The sequence below is a fragment of the Anabas testudineus genome, chromosome 15 (assembly GCF_900324465.2).
Source record: "Anabas testudineus chromosome 15, fAnaTes1.2, whole genome shotgun sequence".
NCBI classification, from domain to species: Eukaryota; Metazoa; Chordata; class Actinopteri; order Anabantiformes; family Anabantidae; genus Anabas; species Anabas testudineus.
The window spans coordinates 16059698-16081413 of record NC_046624.1 but is presented as its reverse complement, the minus strand read 5'-3'; the positions used below and the strand labels follow the sequence as shown (position 1 = coordinate 16081413).

At 39.4% G+C, this 21716-nt stretch overlaps 2 protein-coding genes and 1 long non-coding RNA gene across 4 annotated transcripts; 1 reads left to right on the top strand and 2 right to left on the bottom strand.

The window, feature by feature from the left end:
- Nucleotides 1-267: 267 nt before the first annotated feature.
- myoz1a (myozenin 1a) lies at nt 268-4649 on the bottom strand. Of its 2 annotated transcripts, none has more exons than XM_026355711.1 (6): nt 4487-4649; nt 2954-3040; nt 2276-2463; nt 1636-1909; nt 1198-1360; nt 268-1116 (listed from the first exon to the last, which is right to left on the bottom strand). In XM_026355711.1, the coding sequence occupies exons 2-6, from the start codon at nt 3036-3038 to the stop codon at nt 882-884; spliced, it is 945 nt and encodes a 314-aa protein (XP_026211496.1). In that variant the 5' UTR covers nt 3039-3040; nt 4487-4649; the 3' UTR covers nt 268-881. The 2 variants fall into 2 exon arrangements, with proteins under 2 accessions (XP_026211496.1, XP_026211495.1); XM_026355710.1 differs by having other exon boundaries at nt 1198-1363; nt 4487-4648.
- LOC113159166 lies at nt 2345-20562 on the top strand. The gene is made up of 3 exons (XR_003298605.1): nt 2345-2467; nt 16538-16659; nt 20499-20562. It is a non-coding gene; the product is annotated as an uncharacterized LOC113159166 (long non-coding RNA).
- Nucleotides 6352-16952, bottom strand: synpo2la (synaptopodin 2-like a). Its single transcript, XM_026355708.1, has 4 exons — nt 16584-16952; nt 13638-13789; nt 12589-13307; nt 6352-10935 (listed from the first exon to the last, which is right to left on the bottom strand). Exons 1-4 carry the CDS (start codon nt 16683-16685, stop codon nt 8288-8290), a joined length of 3621 nt encoding a protein of 1206 aa, XP_026211493.1. The 5' UTR covers nt 16686-16952; the 3' UTR covers nt 6352-8287.
- Nucleotides 20563-21716: the final 1154 nt, after the last annotated feature.

Below are 21716 nucleotides of genomic sequence, written 5' to 3'. Positions count from 1 at the left end.
TAACAGAAAAACTTCTGAACGTATGATTGTTACTGTATTTGTCTTGACTATTGATTATTATTAGCAAGACACTGTCATGTCATTTAAACAGTATAATAAAGTAGCACACATGTGAGCTGTATAGAAAATAGTAAATATTTCTTTGGTTAAAGAGTTTCTCTTCTCATATGAACAAAAGATGCTCAGATTTTGCATTGTATTTACACATGTAAACATAGGATATGTAATTAATAAAGACTTTCATACACACCAAATTTTTTTTGCTTGACATTTTAATCACTCTACAAGAGGACTGTTACAGTTTGAAAGGGCTTATAGTAGAGTAATTATGTTGGTACGGTTATTGTACCAGTAGCAACCGACTGTGCATGCATCCTGAATTAGACAGGGGTGCAGTGTTTTCATAGCTCAACAAAAGATCAGAGACTCTTAACAAAAAGGGTTTGGGAAAAACAGATATGCACAAGACAGCAGGTTAACAATTAACTAGTCCAATTCTACCGTTTATACATAATCAATTGTTTTCTCATGACAATATTTGCATCATACCACCTGTAGTAACTCAAGAAAACCTTTCTGACAAATTTAAGAGTGTTTAGACTTTACCTATAGACTTGTGGACATCTTCACACAACATCAACAACTTGTTTCTTTTCCTTACAACTTATTTCAGATCAAGTTTAGAACATGACCACAGTTTATTTGCACTTTCTGTTATCCACACTGACAGATTTCCATATACAGTTACCGTTAATTATTAATATTATTATTATTATTATTATTAATTGTAAGCTCATCTAATTTGTGTGTGCATGCTAACGTGTATGCATGCAGTCATGCTTGCGGGTGTGTATGTGCATGGTGATTGTAAACAGTTTTTTTCACAGCTCGTCGGTCTCTGCATCGAAGGGCACAGCATCATTTTCCATATGAATGCTGCTAGGCTCACTGCTGCCCACCCAACCGATAGGAGTACGGTTGAAAGAAGGCCTGCAGCCAATGTCATGTTGGTACACCACCGCAGGTTCAGGCTCCTGTTTGCTCGCCTCAGCATCTGGCAGCTGGAATTTCAGGAACTGATTGGCTTTCTCAAAGCCGCCATAGGGCATGGCAGACCTGCCAAAGCAAGACGAGATAATTTTTTAAGTTCCTGTTTCTCATAAAAGCACCTACAAATTCAGATCTGAAAGAAAGTACCTGTTGAAACATTTATATTTTGGCAGATCCTTTCGCTCAGAAGGACTAGGCATGGCAGTTTTCAGAGTAGCAATCAGACCCTCATCACCTTTCATAGCTTTCTCCCATGGTGACACGTACGTCTTTACATGAATCTGCGTCTTAGATGCGTCACCTTTTCCACCTGCTGTAAAGAAGATCTCACTGGTAGAGCTGTTGTGATCATATATGTAGTTGAAATGCTGGTTACATTGTTTTTCTTTTTTTTTTGGTGCATTGGTGGCCCATACCAATCTTATGTTTGTTCACTAAGTATGGACAGTAGTTAGGAAAGATAAGAAATCTGCCTGCCACCAAAGATCACAGCTTAAGACAGTTCTCTCCAGTTCTAATCCAGTTCCTTTAATATCAGTCTAAAGACATGGTCATCCTAAAAATTTACAAAAAGTTCATACTAACCTTTTAGCGAAGACCAATCACTAGCTCCTTCTCCTTTTTCACCTTTACCATGGTCCCCACCACCCAGTCCGCCTGCACTTCCTGAGCCCCCGGCACCTCCTGCTCCTACTCCTTTGCTTCCAGGCTTTGGAGGAGGCACTGGAGCCCCTCCTCCAATGTGAATTCCTCCATACTGCAGCTGTCCAGCCTGTTTGCTAACAAAGTGCCCACCAACATTTATCATCTGCCCTCCCAGTGAACCTCCAACTGAGGGAACAAACTTCTGGAGGTTGTCCTGAAAAAAATATGATCAGTATAACAAGTGATGTCACACAGCACATTCCTTTATATTTGCTGATTAAACATTCTTGATTTTAGACTTGAGAAGTACTACTGTGTACGGAGACCTGAATATGGATTGGAGCTTTTCAAGAAAATCAAATTACTAAATGAGATTGTTCTGATTGTTATTGGGATTGTTAAAATGCTTGGGATGATAAGGTTGAAGAATTATAGAGAATTAAGTTTCTGCAATGCCAAGAGCCCCAAGATTGGATTTCTTTTTCTTAGTTACCTACTTTTTCACAATGTACATTAACTTTGAAAAAATATAGTGATTGAAAATGAATGTCATTGTTTTCTTCACAAATTATTGTCTCACCAGTGACTCACTGCTGAAGACATCAGGGTTGTTCTCATAGATGAACCTCTCCACTCTCTGCTGCCTCATCTTGAACATCTTAGAGCCTCGGTTCTTCATCAGAGAAAGCTCCTCCAGCATGATGTCTTTTGGAGTCCTGATCTTTGTTCCCAGGTCGAACTCAGATGCCTCTGGCTCTGACTCATACTCTAGGTAAGGGACATCCAATAAAATGGATTATAAAATGCCTTAATGTGAAAACAAAACATCTGGATAGTTTTTTCTTTAATGATATATACACTGATATGTTTAATCATGTCAAGGAGTGTGTTTTTTCAACACAAACAAAATACAAAACATTAGTTAAACAATGGCGATAATGGTAAAATGTATGGTATCCTGTTGAACAAAATGTATGAACTCACTAACTAGCAACCAACTTAAGGTTGCTATTTAGCTGTTAGCAAGTTAAATCATAAATAAATCAGATTGATTAAAATTGGAGTTATGTTAATATATTTAGCTGTTGTATGTTGCTTTATATATTTAATAGTTTATTTGCTGTGCAGACACAGTCCGTCTTTTCTGTAAGGTTAGTACCCCACTTAAAGTCATTTATCTATTTATGTATACTGTGTTTATATGAAAGTGCGGTAATGAGTATATGGAAAGTTGGTTTCATATTCATGTCAGCCTTACCATCCTGAGTGATATGTGTTAGGTCAGTTATAATCTTGGCGGGCTTCTTCCGCTTGTTTAAGGGTGCAGGTGTTCCCAGAGGCATGGCTAGGGAGTCAGGAATAGAGCATAGTTTTATCAATAAGAAAATGTTTTTTTGTCACAATATATGTCAAGGTATACATTTAACATATGTATATATATAATATATGTTTCTACAGTATTTCAGAATGTCTAAAACCAAAAAAAAGGAAAGTGTTTTTGCTTCAATTTTTCAATGCATTTTACACAGTTGAAAGAAAGGTCAATAGACAGCTTTGCAATTATCTCCATTCATTTGTTCAACTTCTCAAGATGAGTCTTCACCATACAAACATAAACAACATGCTTAACGTGAATCCATGTTACCCATGTATCAGACAGACAGCACTTGCCCTCCTCATTTTTCAAGTTCAAGGGGGATGTCATTGCCCTCACATTCTCTGCATTCCCCAATGAGATAGATGTATGCCCCAAAGAAAACATATAGCCTAATGTGTGTTTCAGTTTTGTTTGGAGACACAAGATCTGTACAGAATATTTGTCAACGTAAACAGAAGCATGCTGGGGCTTATTCAGAAAGTGATGATCAGTGCATTCTGGTGCTAATCTACTGCAGTAAAAGTGAAAGCCTGAGTTTCATAGAAATAGAACATGTAGGTGGAAGTGTGAGTAACACCTTCCATATGGTCTCATATGTCCAGATATCACTCACTGTTGAATCATATTAACATTTAGAATCACAGTTCTTGTACCCTGTGGTGCCTCCTTATTAATTAGTGTATCTGGTTATTTTAATTTGATTTTTTTTTTTCCAACTTGTATATTGAGACAGACCTTTCATTTCTAAGTAGTTTCTCTAAGGCCCAGGAAAGTGGCAAAACATCACATCACATCTACTGGCTGTAACTCAATCCACTGCACCTATTTTTAAAATCCGTTTCCAGCCAAGACATTTTAGCGACATGTAATGGCGTCATTCAACTATTAAATGGGCTGGACACAATCCTTAAGGACACAATACACACCTCCAGAAAACAATTCTTATTCTTTCTTTAAACACAAGTGAGAACTACTGTAGTGGTGGATATTAAAGATGAGAGCCATCGTTCTAATTCCCTTAAACGATTGCAAGCTTAGGGACCCTTTGCGCTCAGATTTACCAGCCCCCGTCAGGGTTTGGTAACACTATATAAAATCTTTGCAACGCCCACAGAGAGGGTTGGTCAGCAAATTCACCCATTCCTTTGGTCATTTGAAGACATATAAAGAAAATCTGAAAGTGAATTCTACAGTCAAACAAAACTATTATCATCAAGAGCAATGTAATGATTGTGTTTATTCAGTTGTCTTAAAAATTTTCCGCAAATTTGCACAACCCACAGAAATTATGATTGACAACATGTTGCACGTCTTTTATTCTATGTCCCTATTTTTGCAGCAGCCATTGATCAAATTTAAGTTGGTGGTTGATTATTAGAACAAAGCACACCTATCGGATGCAGATCCACTCACCGGGTTTTTGTTGTAATCCTGGGAGGAGAGACAGACCTATAAATACCAAACAGAGAAGAGGAGACTCAGGGCTCAATGCTGGTGATCACAAGTTTACAAATCCCTCAGTGCCTCTGACCCTACGTATGGTTGGACCCAGGTCCCGGGAACTGCAAAACCCACCCAACACTCAGATAGCAGATCTTCCCGAGGGTTGGGGGTGTGGGTGGCAGTAGTGTTGGTGTCAAGACGGGAGGAGGAGGAGGTTGAGGTTAGGAGTATGAATAGGGATTGGGGGGCCTTAAGGCAGGGGGAGAAGTCTCTGTTGGCCAGCTGAAAGTGCTGATGGCGATATTAAGGGAACAAAATCATTCTCACAGATGGCTCAGAAGCCTATATTTAGTAGGTAAGAACGAGGGGAACAGAAGTCAGCTATAAAATAACCTCAGAGGACTCGGGCGTGTTTTGGGTAGAGAGAGAGATAGATATGTGGGTAAAGTATGAACAAGTGCACATTGCAGGTTTAAGGTTAAGCATACAATATATAGCATATCAGTTTGTGTTTTAAAATTACCTCCTTTAGTTAATACCTTTCTCTAGTACAGATTGTGATGGACTTGTGGAGACAGAGCTGTCAGTCACTCGTGCAATGTTTGAATAGAATAGAATAGAATAGAATAGAATAACTTTATTGTCATTGCACATAGGGAGTACAACAAAACTGTATGTGCTTTTCTCAACAGCAGTGCACCAATCAACAATAGTATAGAAACAAAAATAATAAAATAATAAAAAAGCAATTTTAACAGAAATACTAAAGCACTTTACTGTGCAAGTGAACTTAGTGTGTAGATTATGTATATGTGTGCATGTGTTCAGGGGAAGAAGCTATTTGTTAGTCTGGTGGTGTGAGATTTTATTGTCCCAAGACACCATGCAAACTGCAACATTTTAAAGAAGTGATGAGTAGGATTTGAGGAATCTCCTATGATGGCCTTGATTTTGCTGAGACCTGAATAGATGTTCCAGGGAATATATGCATGGCTAAAACTGCTAATGCAAATACATGGCAGCTAAAAAGCAAAGACCATTTAAATATTTTTTTTGTCTGTATGTCATTCAACACCTGGAGGCCATGAATGTCTGTACAAAACTGAATGGCATTCAATTTCATATTCAATTTGTATACAAGAATTGCTGTTAAAGTGTACTGGTAGCCTAATGGTTCATGTGCTGCATATCACATCGTCACTCTGTCTCTCCATGTTTCCTGTTTGCTTCTCCTTGTCAAAATTATAAAATCAAAAAAAAAAAAAAAAAGAAAGAAAATGACTGTGCAGACTTTGTCTTTGTTACTCTGTGGTTTAAATGTATGTTCCTAGTTTAGTTAAGTTTAGATTTTTTATTGAAATGTGAAAACCTAACACTCTGCTTCTGCCTACCACATGCCCTTCCCGAGACTCAGTGGATAATTATTTATGTACAATGGTGATCAAAGAATCTGACCTTATTTACTAATTCAGCCCTTTTCTCTGCCTTCTCTTATTTTACTAACATTTCTTTCAACCTTGCACACTCTAGTGGCAAAACCTAGAATTGTTTGCATGCATATTTCTCTCTGCATAGCCTTATCATGAGATGTTGCTTAATTGGGGGGGCAGTAGCTCAGTCGTCTATGAACCCCAGGGTTAGTGGTTACTTGTTGAGGTTGAGGTGTCCTTAGATAAGACACCAAAACCCCATAATAGCGCCAATATGTACTGTCTGGCAGAGACAGTACATATTGTGTATGTGTGTGTGTGTGTGTGTGTGTGTGTGTGTGTGTGTGTGTGTGTGTGTGTGTGTGTGTTTTCCTGTAAAAATGAGAGAACCCTTTGACAGTTAAACATATATGTTTTTAATTAAAATACATACACAAAGACTGCTCATTTATGAATATTATCATTTATTGCATGCATGTACTGTTTATATACTGTTCTCAACAGAGGAGGCAATACCAATAGGGGGCAGTGTAGATTCAGACAGCTGGAGAGCTTTCAAATCTAAGGTGAAAGCTGCATTAATAACAAACATCTTCACACTTTGTTTTTCACATTTAATCCAACTACATTGACAAACATGTATTTATCATATTTTACACCTCTACAAAACTATATCCACATCCTAGATTTCACATAACCATAATATTATGAAAACAAGAGAAATGCTTTATGAGAAATTTTATTTTTTAAATGATAAAAAGTATCAAAATTGCCTCTCAAAGAATTCCACAACTGAAAATAACCTTTTAAATGTATTTGTTTCTTTCCAGTATTTTCTTGCTGGTCTCTCAAAGAGTTATGCGTACATTTTTAGTAGCAGCTCTTGTTGATGGAAAGAAAGACACCAGCTAAACTTCTGTGCATCTTTCTATCAGATTCTTCAGCTTTACCAGTAAACATCAGGTAGCAAACTTTCTTGGCCATTCTCCCTTTGGCTGTGGGATTTCAAAACTATATACAATCAATCATAAGTTTCACCACATCTGTTCAGCCCATTTCACAAAAAATGTCCCAACTTTAATACAATTCTGCAATCTGTCATACCTCCCATACCTCCCTCCACAGCCATTGTCATTCTTTGAACCCTTCTACAAATGTTTGTGCCTCTCAGTTTATCTACTTCCCCTTGCATAACTTCACATTCAATCCTAATTAAAACAAAATAAAATACACATTCCTTTAACTGTAATAGTTGTTTAATAAAAGTTAAGAATGTACATATAACTGCAAAGATCTTCAAAGGTTAAGTAGGTTCTGGTGTCCATAAGGGGAAAGTAGAAGCAGTGATATCCAGTGACAAGTGTACATTCAGTAACAGCCTAGCCACTTATTGAATATGACCCATGTTTAAGAGATAGCATTTCTCTCTGGCTATAGTGAGCAGAAGCATTTTTCACAACCTCACTCGCACAGAGCTGACCTTGTCGTCACATATAAATCCACAATGAACTTATGCAGTAAAAAACATTTTACAAGTTTCAACTGGTCATGTGTCATTAAACTGCTGGACAAGGAAAATTGGCAATTGTGCTTTTCTTTTAGATAGTGCTACAGACAGTAAGTAAAAATTTGTGTACATTATTTAGTACAACAAATACCAAAAAACATACTAAAACATGCATCTTCAGGTATTTAATACTATAGAAGTATAACAATTTTCTGTGTCTTTCAGGCATTTCAAGTTTCATAGAATAATTCAGTACAGGCTCTGTGTAGAGGGTGTTTCTGCTAAATAAGTAGAAAGAGATCTCCAGAAGCCTTACACAAACCTCTCCCAGGACAGGCATATGGTGGACTATACAGCATGGACTACGTACTAGTATTCTGTTATAACTGTTGCTCATAAATATGTGAGTAAATGTGTTGGCAGAAAGATGATTATTAGCACAATGTTGAACAGCAGATGTATTTGTTTTATAGGCTTGATTACCATTATTTAGTTTCTAATCTCTTTGAAAATCTTGAGTGTTTTCTGGACTAAACTTTTATATTGAATCACTTCCACACCTAATGTTACTTCACTGTAGTACAGGGTATCAGATTGTCTATTTTTCAAACTCTGATAATATCTTTAGAAAGCAAAGATAGTGAATTTCAACATGCAATAATACTACAAGAGAAGGAGAAAAATTTGCTTATTTGACAAACTTGAACGAGGTGAATATTGGGCGTTTTGCTTGACTTGACCAACAATAAACCAATTAACAGAGGAGTAATTATTATTATTATTTTTATTCATTTTTAGTCTTATTAGCACAAAATACTGCACATTTACTACTGTTCACATTGCCCCGGGTCTCCAGACATGAGGCTGAACACCTCCCTTGGTGGCAACAAAACGTGGTTTGGGTGCCTGCATTGTGTTGGACTTCAGTGGGGGCAAAGAGGCAAGGATATTGAGCTCAGGAGCACTCTGAAACTGCTTGGCTCCCTGGAGCCCAGTGGTGTATGATATTGGAGTGTAAGGTGTAGGACCTGCTGGGAGCACAGGATTTGGAATAGGGGTGGCAGAGAATTTCGGTAGGCTGGGCAGTCCAGTTGGTTGGAAGGGTGGTGAAGCTGGAGTTGGGACACTGACTGGTGCTGGTGTCAAGAGAGGTGCTGGGGTTGGAGTGAAAGGAGCAGGAGGTGGGGAGGTCATGCCAGAGTGACTCAAACGTTCTCCAAGGGTAGTGGCTGAGCGAGGTGCAATGACCTTGGGTGCCAGAGTGGGAGCTGACATTGGTGTGGGTGTGGAGAATCGCTTAATCTCATAGACACGGGCTGTTTTGATGGGGATCTGCTTAGGTGAAGTTAATGAGCTACCCACCATTGTCGTTGGGTAATCCCCCTGCTGCTGCCTCTGGGCCTGATAAGAAGGCATGGCTGATAGATTAGCAGCACTTCCCCCATAGTTGAACATGGCAGGGTTCAGCTGGTAGGGCTGCCTTCTGATGAAATCTAAGGCTTTGATCCCCTCTCTTTGTGAGCCTCGTTTGCCATGGGTTTCGGGTTTACTTGCATCTCTTTGAGGGCCTGTAGGAATAGAGGGGCCCAACAGTGGGTTGTACCCAATGGGTGGAGGGGCACGGACATTTGGAGAATATTTCCACTGAGAGGGAAGGGAAGGGTTGAGGCAGGTGTTAAGAGGTTGGGCTGCACTCTGTGAGGCTACTTCCTCCTGGAAAAGGGTATCAGGTGGAGTGTCCACTACATACATACCCATGCGGCTCTGCCTGCGGGCAAACAGTTGTGCACCTTTCCCACCCGCTTGTAGAATCTGTGGTGCCTCGTGAATGACCCGAGGCTTGGGTGCCACTGGAGGAGGCATTCTCACCATGCTGGCCTCACCACTGTTTTCCTCCTGTGTAGCATCATAGATAGCCTCAGCAGGTATTTGACCATATTTGTGTCGGGTGGACCTATCATCTAGGTTCTGCACCATACACAGTAACTCAGGATTGGGGCTGTTTTTCTTGGCATCTGGCACATTGAACATAGGTTTGGGTTTGCCACTTCGCCGCCGTGCCTCGAGCAAGATTCCTGTGCGACCTTTTGGACCAAGAACAGGGGTTGGAGCTACACCTTTTGGCTGGGAGACCACTGATACTTGAGATACAGGTGCCACATAAAGTTGAGATGAAAGTGGGAGGGCAACTGGCACTTCAGTTGGAGGCACTTGGATAACTGGTTCAGTTGAACCAGTAATTTGGGATACAGGAGGAACAGGAATTGCTGCCATGTGTGCTTGAACAGCTGGCAGTATTGAAGGCATAGGCACTGTGGGCACAGTTGCAATTGGAACCTGATGAGCAGTAGTTATTGGTAATGTTGACTGTGTTGTCTCTACAGAGGTAGAGATGACTGGAGGGTAAAACATAGCAGGACCTTCTGCTATCTGGGCCAGTGGACCTTGAGGTATAGTGGATGCTGTGGAAAGCACTGATTGAGGACCAGGGGGTATTTGTAATGTTACGGACGTAACATTAATGGCTGTTTCTGAGGAAGTAGAGAATGGTGGTAGTACAACAGCTGCTGAGGCGGGACGTTGTGTCGTCTTTGTGACAGGTGGTCGGAATGTCACAGGGGCAGTTGCAGCTCGGATGCTGATGAAGCCAGGAGTGAAAGGACGTGCTGTTCTATTAAGAACATTACTAGCAGGTAGTTCAGGTAATGGTGTTTCAGCTGTTGGTGCAGGACTAGTTAAAATAGTCACTGAGGCAGTAGCTGGTTTAGGGACCACAGGTGTAGCTGACATAACCATGCTAGTTGTGCTAACTGCAGAGTAGGATAGATCCCCACTAGACACCCCATGGGTGCCAAAAGCAACTGGACTTTGAGCCTGAGAAAGGTCTTGTTCTGTGAATGCAGGCCCATATGGCGTCATGTGGTGAGGCTGGAGGTTTGGTTTCAACTGTGGTTGTATCTCTGGATACAACTGATGCATCTGTGCCTGGTCTTGGATTTGAGGCTCTGAAGGGGCTTGAGGTTGCACTGCCTCCATCTTCTTGGCATGTTCAGCAGCTCTCTTTCTCTGTTGTTCAAACAACTGTGCACCTTTGCCTGCAGTGTCACTCAACCCTGGACTTGGAGCATCCTCTTGTCCGTCCTGACGACCTTCAGTGCCTGCAGTTGCCCTCTTCTCCAGCATATCCAAGTAGTCACTATCCCAAGTTGGGTCAGGAAGTGCAGCGAAACCGTCATCATCAAACTCTGATTCACTGCCAGGGAGTGCCCCATCCTCCTCCTGTGAGTCACGGCACTTGTCCTCATCCACACTACCAAAGCTGGTGAGGGTGTACTTCTTAGAGCGCTGCCGCCTTTTCTTAAACATCAGCACTCCCTTTGAGTGAGGATTGGGAGCATCAGTCAGTAGACACGCAATTGTTCTACACTTGCTTTTGGCTTCCTTTACATGCTTGTCTTGCTGTGTGTCCCCTCGATTCAGTTCTGCAGGGTATGAAAGCCATAGCTATTAGGATTGGTTGCACAATAGCAAATCATAAGTACTCCAGTAAGGTGAGTAAAGTCTGAATTAACACATTTAACCTTTAAACCAATAATCCACTATGACATGAGCATGTAAACCTGTCCTGAGTGCCATGCCTTCATCAGACATCTATCTCTGAATTTGCTACTGGAGAACTGGATGGGAAAATTCTAAGACCTCAGCTGGGGTGAAGGATACATATGCGCATTATTAGGCTTATCTACTCTGACATCTAATTTAACTGAAAATATTTGCAAGGTAGTGGAAAGCTGCAGGATGTAGGTGAGTGGAAAGAACTTCAAACAGTATCCTTCAAGTTGTTATGGTATTAAGCAGATTACTGTATCACAGGCAACCTAATTCTGTTACCCTAGTATGCACTGCCACATGATGAGAGTTCTTAATTTGTCTAGGATAGGGTACCTAAGTAGGACATTAAAACGTTAGCCCTGCACTCAGTGTTGGCAAGAGAGATTCACAACATTAAAATTAATTTCAGCTCTAAAAACAGCCTGTTAATTTTAAATTGTCTAGCTTTGTATTTTACCTGGGCTTTTTATGAATAACTGTTAGTGTTCTCTATCTGTTGTTGTGTCACTGTATTGTTGTAATGTTTGACTTCTCTTCTGAATTTGTGAATTCCAAAAATAGTAAGGCATTACCGGTTGATTTTCAGAACACATGTTAAAACACCATGGCACATCAAATTGATCAAACATCCCTTTCATTTGCATTTTAGATTTAGACATAATCTTCATTTGAAAGTTCAGCAAGTTGCAAGTTGTTTCCTTATTATGTGTGTGGCATACTATCTTATAGATAGATGTAAAATTAATAATAAAAATAATAAATGAATGCACTTAAATCCACCAAACTATGTCATATTAGGTGTCATTCTTTTGCATTTTATAAAAATACCGAAATAAAAGAACCTTAAGAGATACCGAAGAGAGAAAGACAGGGAAAATGAGAGTATCCCTACTTTGCTACTTGATACCTACGGGCAGCTGTAGATGCTTCTCAGTGCTCCCAGGCTGGTCACATGGGTTTTTACACACATAACTGGAGGTAAATATAGTAAACCATATTGTGCTGTGTTTAGCAGACTTGGCTTAGGTTGAACAACTCACACTGAACTACTAACAAACACAATTATCTTGTTATCTTGAACTGCCACTTTAGTTATAATGTTTTGGTTTAGAAATGTTATGTTGTGAAAAAAAAAGTAGTGTATATGGCAGTACTTTCAGTGGGCACATGGGAATAACTCATATGCTATTATTTCTACATAAGGACCAAAACTGTATCAGAAACCATTCTTGGAAAAAATATAAGCAATCTCTATGACACAGGACAAGGGATGGGGTTTGACTGAAATTTACTGAGTCTGGTTCCAAATCCACTTAACACCTACATCATTTCAGATCCCTTACGAGATGTGTTTAAGTTTTTTAGCTATTTAACCAACTGGAAACCAAAGCTACTACATACTTTACTTTTCAAAGTTTTCTGTTTTTTGAACCAACCAGTGGCTCTTATCAGGAATGTGTACAGTACATGCAGTGAGTGTGAAGCACACATCTATGTGTTTGCTCTTCCTAAGCTGTACTTACTGGCTTGCTTGGCCTTTTCCATGTAGGTGGTTGTGAGCTCCTCATCAACAGGTTTATTCACAGGACCCACCATAGGTATAAGCTGGCTGCGGGAACTTAGCATCAGAGCCTCCTTTGCCCTCTCAGGCGACACCAGTGGCACATTGGCAGGCTCTAGAAAGCCACTGTCCTCCTCTTGACCTGCATCCCGTGGCCCCTGATCATCTGCTGAGGAAATTATGGATGAGGTCTCAGTAGATGTCTGGGAAGACCACATTCCTGGACCAGAAGGTTGGTAAATCACCTCTCTTCGTGCCACCCCTGGTAGCCCCCCTCCTCCATCTCCATCTCCCCCACGTCCATCCACTAAACTAGGATAGATTTGGGCATCTGGAGCACTGTCATAGCCACTCATCTCTGATGTTTCCCCACCCTCAGGGGAGGTTCGTCCTGTTGGTTTCCCTGGGTTGGAATTGCTGGGACTGCGGCGTTTCTGACGGCGCTGCCTTTCATAGCCTGCCACATCTGCATCACTGTCAGTTTCGCCATAGTAAGCTTCACTACCAGGTGGAGATGTCAAGCCACTGGTTAGGGTGGAGCGGCTACGGTGGACTTCACGGACAGGTGCATGGTGGGGGTGGCTGGGTGACATGGCACGTAGAGCAGCGCGGTATTCTTTGTCTATACGGGGAGATGGGGCACGGGTCACAAGCACCACAGACTGAAAACCAGCAGGCGCCCTGCAGACAAGTACAGATTTTAAAACAGTGATGTTGTGATTTGTGCCAAATGAGGTCCCTGTGATGGAATATTATATTATTTTACAACCCTAATCTGTGTCTCAGAGTAAGTGGTAGTAATAGGTAGTGATAGTGGTGGTAACAGAAACATAAGTTAGTTCTAATTGTTTTTAGTAATTTTGGGAATATAATCCACATGCATAGTGTAAATTGTGAATGTTTTGTATCACATCTGAGTATTTGACCTGTGCTTACTATACTGTAATTAGCTTGATCCATTACAAATCGATTGATGAGGCTTCATTATTACTAAGAGCATTTTTTTCTGACCTTTTGACACGTATGTGTAATATCCCAGGGGAACTGTCAATAAGGTTCATGGCCTGAGCATGGGAGAGCATTCCACATGGCTGTTCGTTGATGGACACCAGTTCATCAGCTTCCCGCAGGCCAGCCCTGCATGCCTTGCTACGTTTTCGCACCTGCAACAGCAAAAGAAAATTTAATTTGAAAAACTGCCATGAATGATAAAAAGTTTAACTACATTGCCAATCTTGTTATCTTTTGGGGTAAGTTCTAAAAAGATAATGCCCTATTTTTTTTATTCAAGACGAATGTTTAGTTAATTGAGAGGGAATTTGTTATATCTTCTATCCATCCATCTATTATATCTATCCATATCGAATATGACCTTTGAATGTAAGTCTCAGCCAAGAGCTTTCGTCTAAAGAGTTATAATATACAGTAGATGCTCTTGTCTGTCATTTTTTTCCCTCCTTTTTTATTATTATTGTTTACTAGTAGTTAGTATACTGTTTGGTGTCTGTGAAGATTCTCAGTCATCCAGGTGAAGTTATACAGTTATTATGCTGTATGGTCTAGTTCAGTGACTAGATAGGGATAGAAAACAACAATCTTGCATAGCATGCTGCTGTCTTGTATTGGTTTGTGATAGTAACTGACAAAGAACAGATTTTGTCCTTGACAGTTCAATCCTGATGCAGACATATGCCACTTATTGCAACTCAAGTGGAGCACACTTAAACACTTTAACAGAGAAATGCCAGCCAGCAGCCATCTTCATTTGGTCCTTTGCTATTTGTGCCCGAGGTCTGTCAGGACCGTGGCATTATGCCCACCCTAAATTGCCTCAGGTCTTTGGAAGATGTGTCAACATGTCCCATATTAAACTCAAAGATATTTCACTACAGGGCTGATTTCACTGTATGGGCATGTTCTATGTATTAAATGAATAGTGTATGTCCGATTTCAGGTTTATGTAATTTGTAATTTGTATTCTTGTTTGCATGTAATGAAATACCAGGTCTCCATTTAGCTAAGCCTGTCAGAGTGGCCTGTGCCTGCTTGTGGAACAGGATGTCAGTTATTTATTTAGTCAGTCACCTTGTGGTTGCCAATCATAACAGAATAGAAAACCCTTACATCCTCACACATACACACCACCATGGGCCGCTACAAAAATATACATGAACACATATAAATAAATGCACAGGCACAAACTCAGCACTGACACACTGGCTCTTTCAGTGAATCCCCAAACTGCTGCACCTGTTTAGAGCAGAATAGTATAAAGCCTTAGGAAATTACATGTTCTTTTGCTTTGGGATGAAGGATCAGAAGGAGTAGTAGAAGATAAAAGGAAAAGTAATGTGAATTTATATTATGCTTTTGTATTTAAAAGTGTACTTTCACTGTTGAGGTAATGAGTGTCTGTATTAAACAATAGCAAAGGTCTAAAATGATAAAAATTATGTACTAATGTAGAATATATTACACAAAAACTAAATCTCTTGTCTCTGTCAACTCCAATGCAAGACTTTCCAGGACTTCCAAGGCTTTTCAGAGACTTGATATAATAATCCTTTGTACAAATGCTCCTGACAATCATAGGTACTACTGTCATCGGTCCATAAGCGGACCTCTGTTTCTGCACACAGTCGCTGTGTATTGTAAGTGATTTGTGAGTTTGTTTATATAGCCCCTGAAACTAATGAACAGTCACTGTATTTCAACTACAGCTCAGCCCACTGTCAGGAGCTAAAACAAACTGTTTGAGACAGAGGTACTCAGAAGAGAAGAGGTACTGCATAAAAGCCTAAACTATTTCATTAGTAAATTCAAAATTATATATGTATAATATAGCTTCAGTAAGCTAATTAATAGAAAATTTTTTTAAAAATTCTGTCTGAAGAGAATAACCAAATTATGATGTTGTTGATGCAAGATACTCAGTGGTCATGTACCAAAAAAGCATATGAGGTTCATTTTTAATACTGAGCTGAAACACACACCTTGACTCACCCCATGACCTGCTACTTCTCACTAAAAATAGCCACCTGTTAAAGTACTTCTGCTCAGTCAACAATTATTGACCATATGTGTTTATATGATGTGTGTAAAAGTATACATACTGTATTTAAAATGTCTGCAGGGGTACTAAACATGCAGAATAAAACTGTTAATGTCAAGATTTTATGGCAAATAAAGTTTCTTTAACTTGTTTATTCTCAAAAAGGAACATAATTTTAATATTGCTGAGTGTGACAATGTGGTTTAAATCTAAATTTGATAGTTCAATTAATCCACACATGGTAGTTTCTACTGTTAACACTGTGTTTCTAAATTAATTCCAGGTAACCTGCCGTCTAAAACATGACCAAGCATGGCTGGAGCGATTTAGGTTTCTTACTGAATTACTGACATAGTGGTGTATAATACCAATAAACTGCTTAGTCAGTAAAGCAATGACTTTAATTTACCAAAACTCTCTGTTATAATGTATATATTTTACTGCTTGGTGCAATAAAGAACTGCATTAGTAAGAATAACAAAGTTATTTGTCAAAAATAAAACAAAAGATTGGTGTAGACAATCCGAGATTTTGTCGCTGTCATTGTATTTTCTCTAGTTTAAGCTTGAGCTGTGGTAATAGAAGAAGCCACATATCTGACAGGTTTGCCCTACATTACCAGCTGAACTTTAAGTTTAAAGTTCAGTCAATCAATCATCAGTGTGCCTCTGCATGAAGACTGTTCTCAAACAAGATGATGACTCATTCAGGCCTCAAATTAACATACATAGCAGCCAGTATTCCATTTCAACTTTAATAACACTCCTTAAATCTCTACCTAATATATCTCAACTGATGTTTCACTTCTCTTTAGCAAAGCTGTTGAGTCTAATAGTTTTACTTTTTGATTTGCTTTCAGCAAACCATGAAACAACTGTCTGTAACCAATAGGTTACCGGACTTACCTTAGCCACCTGGAGCGGTTTCTGCTGTTCCACACCTCCCTGGAGACGAAAGCCCCACGGCGCTCCACCAGACAATGTAATTATCACTTCTTCTGCAACCATTGTTCTGTTGTCTCTGTCTTTTTTAAGTTTTTTCTTCTCTTTGCTGTTGGTTACTTCCACTCCACCTCGGCTTTTGTATTTCTCCTGGGGGCCCTCAGTAAATTTGCCCCATTGTCAATGGTCAGGGCCCCCACAGAGAGCTCTGACCTGCTCTTCGCCTGCCACACTGTCTGGGTGCTGACTTCTCTCTGAGTCCGGACCCAAGGCCAGTGCTCACACCTGAAAGCACAAACACACTTCTGTGCGCCCACCCATAACCAGAGTGGGCCAACTATCAGAGCCAAGGGAGAGAGAAGGGGAGAAGGAGAGAGAAATATGATGGGACGGGGGTCTTACGCTCAGGAATGCCTACCCGAAATGAGTGAGGAGAGGGTCCAAAGCCACACTTGTCCTGTCACTCAGACCTATGCCACTGAGTTGCTGATAGCCCCTCCAAAAATAGGACACCACCTCCTCCTCTGCTGCTTTGCCTGCTCCTCTGCAGACCAAGGGAAAGTTAACATTCAGAACATTCAAATGGCACTGTTTCATATCTGGATTTACAACATTGAAGTCATTAATAACCTTTAGTAAGGTCACAGACCTCATGTGGTCACAACCACATTGTGAAACATCAGGGATGAGGCTTGCCATAATATTTATATATTCCACTCTTGATTAGTTACATTCAACAAGTCTTTTCCCTAGACGGTGTTGGTAAAAATTAATGCTGTGCAATGAGTAGATTGACTTTGGTGCTGGTTAGTCTTTATCTGCTAAGATGCATGGTATACTGCCAGCTTCACTCAATCTGAAGGCATTCTAGGCTGTCATCGTGGGGCTTTTGGTATAAATACTTATACACGCTCTGAATCAACAGCCTGCATAGCTTTGTTGAAATATGTCCTCAGTTAGAATTCAATTGTAATGACTAACTAATGAAGGGACCCATGATTGACCCAGTTTTGTTGATTAAAAGTCACAGAGACATAATAACATACACACATTTATCTCTACCCATGCAGGCATCAGTCACAATCAGACCCCACATTGCTACACCCTGCAAACACATGCATGTGGAGGATCTGAACAAAATATTTAGCACACATAGAAATTAAACAAAGTATGATTCTGAGATCTCCCATAAGGTTATATGGGGCTATAGCAATAGCTTATTTTGTTTTTTTTATGCTCTGACAAAAACAGTTTCACCTGTCTTACAAGACAAAGGCATGAAACAAAGCCAAGCCTAGATTGAATTTGTTACCTTCTGGTCCTTTTCTCCTATTGTATGTCCATCTTAAATGTAGTGTGTAACATATAGCTCATTTATTTGAATGTTATTAAAGCACTGAAAAAGGACATCTAAACTCTATCTGAAAAACACATAAACACAATCACCACTGCACACTGTGTTGGTGGACATAAACTTGCATTACCTAAGTTGTTTTTTACTTTGGGGCATTGACATGCCTTTAAACCTGTTGATAGAGTTTGCATGATTCCTTTGCTAGAAAGGCAACACTGCTATTATCAATGCTGTGGGAGGGTTACCAATGATAGCTGCTCCCCTTGGCAGCATTGCTCTGCAGCTGTCTCCAGACCTCAGGATAGTAACCAAGATCAGTCCTGAGTCTGACACTCAGAATGTCACCCTCTCTTCCTGGAGACCAGAACAGCAGATCTAACAAAACACCACAGTAAAAGCAAGTGCTCAGCTGCACGGATACAACATATCCACCTAATGTCAGATCTGCATTTATACAGGGCAAGAGAAGTATTAAACACGTATCTGTTTGGACATGCAGTTATAGATCAGTTGGGTCAACCACTCCCTCTAGTGGTAAAAAGTAGGCTGGTTTTTAGTCTGAAACTTTGCTTCATCATGTGTTTCTCAATATATACACCACTGTAGTAGCAATTTCAGTCTCTTTTGTGGTTGAAAATAGCTAACATTAGTTCTCACAGTTTTCATATTATTGTGCGTTGTGTTGAATGTTTCAAATTACATTGAGTCATAAATCTGCCCCAGAGTTGCAGCTGTACTGAGATATTAGAGATATAGAGATAAACAGGTTTATATAAATCTATAAACAGTTAAAGAATGAAAAGTTTTTTCATTCACCCTTTACACAAACACTGCAAGCAGAGGAATGAGAAAAGCAATTTGATATCGCATAAGAAATTATTTTAGCTAAACCAATAAAATGTTGTTTGGTGTTAGTGACAGTTTTCCTGTCAGACTGAACAAAGACACTCCATGGCTTCAGGACACAAACTCAGAACATGTCTGGAAAAGGTCTGGTAACTCATTCTGCCTGGAACAAAAGCTGGCTGTTTTTCAAGAAAAATAAAAGGTCCAAATTTATACTGGCTGACCAACATGGCTGAAATTTTTTTTCTCCTGTGGCTTAAACTGCATTTTTATTCCATAGGCTTTCTATTGTAATTTGACAACAAAATACAATGTAGTGATGTGTAAGAGTGTACCAGTGACTCAGGAAATGGAGGAAGCTCTGTTTTTTCCTGTGGACATGGGAGAACTGTTAAGTGACTCAACAGCCTAGTACCTCTCATGTTCCCCCTGTTAATTAGTTTGCCTATCTCTGCTTTCAAGGTTTTATGTTTCATGATGTGGTGTTTTCTTTTGTTTTTCAACCGTTTCTAATGACTGTGAAGAGCTATAGACAATTTCTGCTGGCCAACTTGCCTTCCCAAGAAGACTTTGACAGACAGATCTGTTGAGAAATAGCTGGCACAGACCCTGTGCCCTTTAACTGAGGTGTCTGTGCCAGCCTGGCTGATATTGCCAACCGGCCACTGCCTGTCCTGTCCCCAAACGCAGATGAGGTGAAAATGAGACTACCAAAATAACAAACATGAAAGGGCAATGTGCACAGACGAAGGAAGAATGGTGGCTACTCTAAACATGTACCTTAGTTGAGGTTAGTTTTTTCTAAGAAAGAACATTTAGACTACAGTGAAGCAGTATGTGTAGGTGCAAAGATTCTTAATACATTCTTAAAACATTTCTACATAGTTTCTATAGTTTAGGAGTAGGGTTTTAAAGAACGTGAAACGACTATAGCTCTAAAGAACATATTGTATCATACACACAGTATACTGTCCGCTTCTGGGAAACAAATTTTATAGGACCCTGAATGTTAAAAAAGAAAAATTCTGACATTTGGCATTATATTTTTAAAATATTTTGCTAAGATCTATATTTTAAATAGTCAATTAATTATAATATATAAGCAGAGTTGGATTCAGAATCTGTATAGATACTGTCTGATGCCAAAGTTGTTCCATCCAGTTCACTTCCTCTCTTTATAAAAATTGTGCTAAATGCATTTTCAGGTACTAGTTATAACCTTTGACAACCTAAACCAGACAGTAGTGGTCAGCATCACATTTCATATACTTTATTGCCTAGTTATACATACAGTACTTTGAAGTCTGTTTGGGGGGTTTAACTGCTATTTTTTAATGTTTAACCTTTTTTTAACTTCAAGTGAAATTAATGTTATCAATGGTTGTCTGTGATTATATTTATAGTTTTTGAATTGAACTATATATTTAAAATATTTAAGATTTGCCTGTAATTATGTAATTGTAATAACATATCTGGCATTTATTATTGTATCATTTGAAGCTACTGTCACACTGTTACACTCCTCTAGTTGCAGAATAGGTCTATTGTAGCTCTAAACCTGTCCACAGCTGAATTTTGTGGTGTGCAACAAGCAAAAGGTTACTGCTCTTAATTGCAACCGTCTGAATTTTCCTTCCTTTCTCCGATTTCTCTTTCACTCTCTGAACTCCTGACCCCAGTTTACAGGCTGTGCATGAGAGTCCTGCATGTCATACTTCATGAAACACAGACGGCATCACCCCAGGTGGACCCTCACAACATCTGAGTGCTGTCTCTAGTGAGTCATACAGTACACACAAACACACACACAATATCTGCAAACTCACACCAAACAATGGTGTTGAACATTTGTCTAAAAATATGTTATACAACAGGTAACTCTAACCAAACTCTGATTGGCTTAAGGCAAAATCTTACTGTTCACTGTTTGCTATGAGTTTTTCAGCTGGATAGCGTCACCATTACAACCATAAACACAGTAAGACATTTTCCCCATTTTGGTTAAAAGAAATACTCACTGATTAGTGAATAATATATTCTGGAATCGCCTAGTGGCCATTAGCTAAGGATACTTATGTACACATGTACATGTGTTATACATATGTTATAAATATACATTCCTGAAAATCTGTGTTAGTGGAACATGGTTATCATGTTTGGGTAAAAGAGAAACATCTACTGTGCTCAGCATTTGCAGGGAAAGATGGGTCATTGCTCACCGCTTTATGCCAAACTTTCTGGAAGAATTGTCATTTATTTAAAAAAAACATTTCATCCTATGAAGAGCGTGACTGGCAAAACAAAAAATGTCAACCTGTTTGTTGTGTGAAAGGAAGGTAGAGAGCTTTTTGCAATTTCTCCAATAGTGAGAACGTCAATACCAAAATATGGGTCATGTTTTGGTCAACTGAATGAAATTGCCATTCTTAGAGGTGAAAATAATGAAAAGGAAAAAGAGATGTAGTATTCAAAAACTGTATGAGGACCATCAACATCTTCATCATCAACAAATGTCCATGTGAAAGAAAAGCTGCAGTAGCTACATATATAATAATACATAAAAATATACAAAAGCCGCTTTCACTTACTGTAGGTCACAGGATTCAGTTTATAGGAAAAATGGGTTTTATACATATTAAACATACTGAATAGACAAACTGTTCTGTGTCTGTTAAGAAAGAATTTTTTTTTCTTTAAGTAGTTTCCTCAAAAACCCTAAACCTTTAATATGTAGTTACAGGAATACCTGCACTACTGCTAAACTCAAATACCAGGGATAGCACAGTTAATGTCAACTTTTGTTGAATGAATTTTTTACATACTATTTAGTAGCGTGAACTTCTATAGTATTACAATGGCAGGAAATTTGCATGTTTTCAGGCCTCCATTACATACCG

Bases quoted from the DNA above. Each gene is read 5' to 3' on its own strand.
- synpo2la (XM_026355708.1), bottom strand. From the start codon at position 16,685: ATGGTTGCAGAAGAAGTGATAATTACATTGTCTGGTGGAGCGCCGTGG. The intron at 13,790-16,583 runs GTAAGTCCGGTA...TTGCTGTTGCAG, and splicing joins AACCGCTCCAGGTGGCTAAG to GTGCGAAAACGTAGCAAGGC. The intron at 13,308-13,637 runs GTCAGAAAAAAA...ACTTGTCTGCAG, and splicing joins TTACACATACGTGTCAAAAG to GGCGCCTGCTGGTTTTCAGT.
- myoz1a (XM_026355710.1), bottom strand. From the start codon at position 3,038: ATGCCTCTGGGAACACCTGCACCCTTAAACAAGCGGAAGAAGCCCGCC. The intron at 2,464-2,953 runs GTAAGGCTGACA...TCCCTTACCTAG, and splicing joins AACACATATCACTCAGGATG to AGTATGAGTCAGAGCCAGAG. The intron at 1,910-2,275 runs GTGAGACAATAA...TATTTTTTTCAG, and splicing joins TCTTCAGCAGTGAGTCACTG to GACAACCTCCAGAAGTTTGT.